This window comes from Nicotiana sylvestris, chromosome 1 (genome assembly GCF_000393655.2).
Source record: "Nicotiana sylvestris chromosome 1, ASM39365v2, whole genome shotgun sequence".
NCBI classification, from domain to species: Eukaryota; Viridiplantae; Streptophyta; class Magnoliopsida; order Solanales; family Solanaceae; genus Nicotiana; species Nicotiana sylvestris.
Genome location: NC_091057.1, coordinates 108,770,032 through 108,771,814, shown reverse-complemented (window position 1 = coordinate 108,771,814; position 1,783 = coordinate 108,770,032). Strand labels below are relative to the sequence as shown.

At 45.4% G+C, this 1,783-nt stretch overlaps 1 protein-coding gene across 1 annotated transcript; it reads left to right on the top strand.

Moving 5' to 3' along the window:
- The first annotated feature begins 506 nt into the window (after positions 1-506).
- On the top strand, positions 507-1,289 carry LOC138873113 (uncharacterized). The gene has a single exon (XM_070151552.1). It carries the CDS (start codon positions 507-509, stop codon positions 1,287-1,289), a length of 783 nt encoding a protein of 260 aa, XP_070007653.1.
- The last annotated feature ends 494 nt before the right edge of the window (positions 1,290-1,783 follow it).

The following is a 1,783-nucleotide window of genomic DNA, read 5'->3' as shown; positions in this document are numbered from 1 at the left end:
TGTGACTAGGGGCATTGCACGAAATGTGATATTTTTATCTGATAAATGTCCTAACGCTAACATGTTGGCTTCGTTTTGATCCTCTTTGTTACTTTCATTGTTATTATAACAGAGGGTGGTTAGTTTGTGACACTTTGGTGATTCGTCCATACAACACCAAAAAGGCACAAGGCAGTCATAGCTAGCAAAGAAACAGACACTAGGGTTGTACACCCACCAAGGGAGATTGTAGAATCAAAATCGAAACTGAAAGAGGAGGTCCAAAGGTTGAAACAACAGATGGCAGAAATGTATCAATCTTGGATCAGGGGGCATCCTCCACCTTCCTTCCCCACTAAGTACACTGAAAACCCTACAACTATCCCACCACTAACACAAGCCCAGGTTCCTACTACTGTTGCTCTTTCCCCTCAACATGCCCCATTCATTGTTATTATAACAGAGGGTGGTTAGTTTGTGGCACTTTGGTGATTCATCCATACAATACCAAAAGGCACAAGGCAGTCATGGCTAGAAAAGAAACAGACACTGGGGTTGTACACCCACCAAGGGAGATTGTAGAATCAGAATCGGAACTAAAAGAGGAGGTCCAAAGGTTGAAACAACAGATGGCAGAAATGTATCAATCTTGGATCAGGGGGCATCCTCCACCTTCCTTCCCCACTAAGTACACTGAAAACCCTGCAACTATCCCACCACTAACACAAGCCCAAGTTCCTACTACTGTTGCTCTTTCCCCTCAACATGCCCCAGGCTTCACCCCTTACCACAATTACCCTGGCACTTCCTCCCAAACTTTCCATGCTCCACCAGCCAAAACAACTGCATTACCAACTCCAGATACCCAATACTATGCCCTGAAACCGACTTTCAAAGTCCCAGATCCTTATTCTTACACTCCTCACTTTGAGCCTCATGTTGAAACTGAGAAACCACCCAAGAACGCGAAGCAGGAGGAGATGTTTAGGAAGGTAAAGAGTCTAGAGCAATCATTGAGAAATATGCAGGGGTTAGGAAGCCAGGTGAGTATGGCTTATAAGGATTTGTGTTTGTTCCCTAATATTCAACTGCCTGGCAAGTTTGACTTGTATGACGGACATGGGGATACTGTAGCTCATCTGAGAGGTTACTGTAGTAAAATGAGAGGCGCCGGAGGGAAAGACGAATTACTGATGGCGTATTTCAGCCAGAGTCTGAGTGGAGAAGCTCTAGAATGGTACACCCGCCAGGATGCCAGCAGGTGGTACACATGGGACGATTTGGCTCAGGCCTTTGCTAGGCATTTTTAGTACAACATAGACATTGTCTCGGATCGCCTGTCCCTGACCAAGGTAGAAAAGAAGCCCAGTAAAAGCTTCAGAGAATATGGTTTTCGATGGAGGGAGCATGCTGCACGGGTCAATCCTCTAATGGAAGAAGATGAGATGGTTGAATACTTTCTTTAAGCATTGGAGCCTACTTACTTCGGCCATTTGATCTCAGCCATTGGTAAGCCTTTCAATGATGTGGTAAATATGGGAGAAATGGTGGAAGAGGGACTGAAGTCAAGTAAGATCATGAGTTATTCTGCCTTAAAAGCCACAACACAGGCAATTCAGAAGAAACATGATGATGTTGCCATGGCTGTATCAGGATCGTGACATAGCCCAACGGGTCCGCCTCACCAATATAGTCAGTCTCGACCCCAACCCCAACCCCAAACCTATCCCTGAGCTCCACATAATCCACATCAGTACTATCCTCCGAACAACATCCAGTCATTTGTTCAACCACTGGATCACTC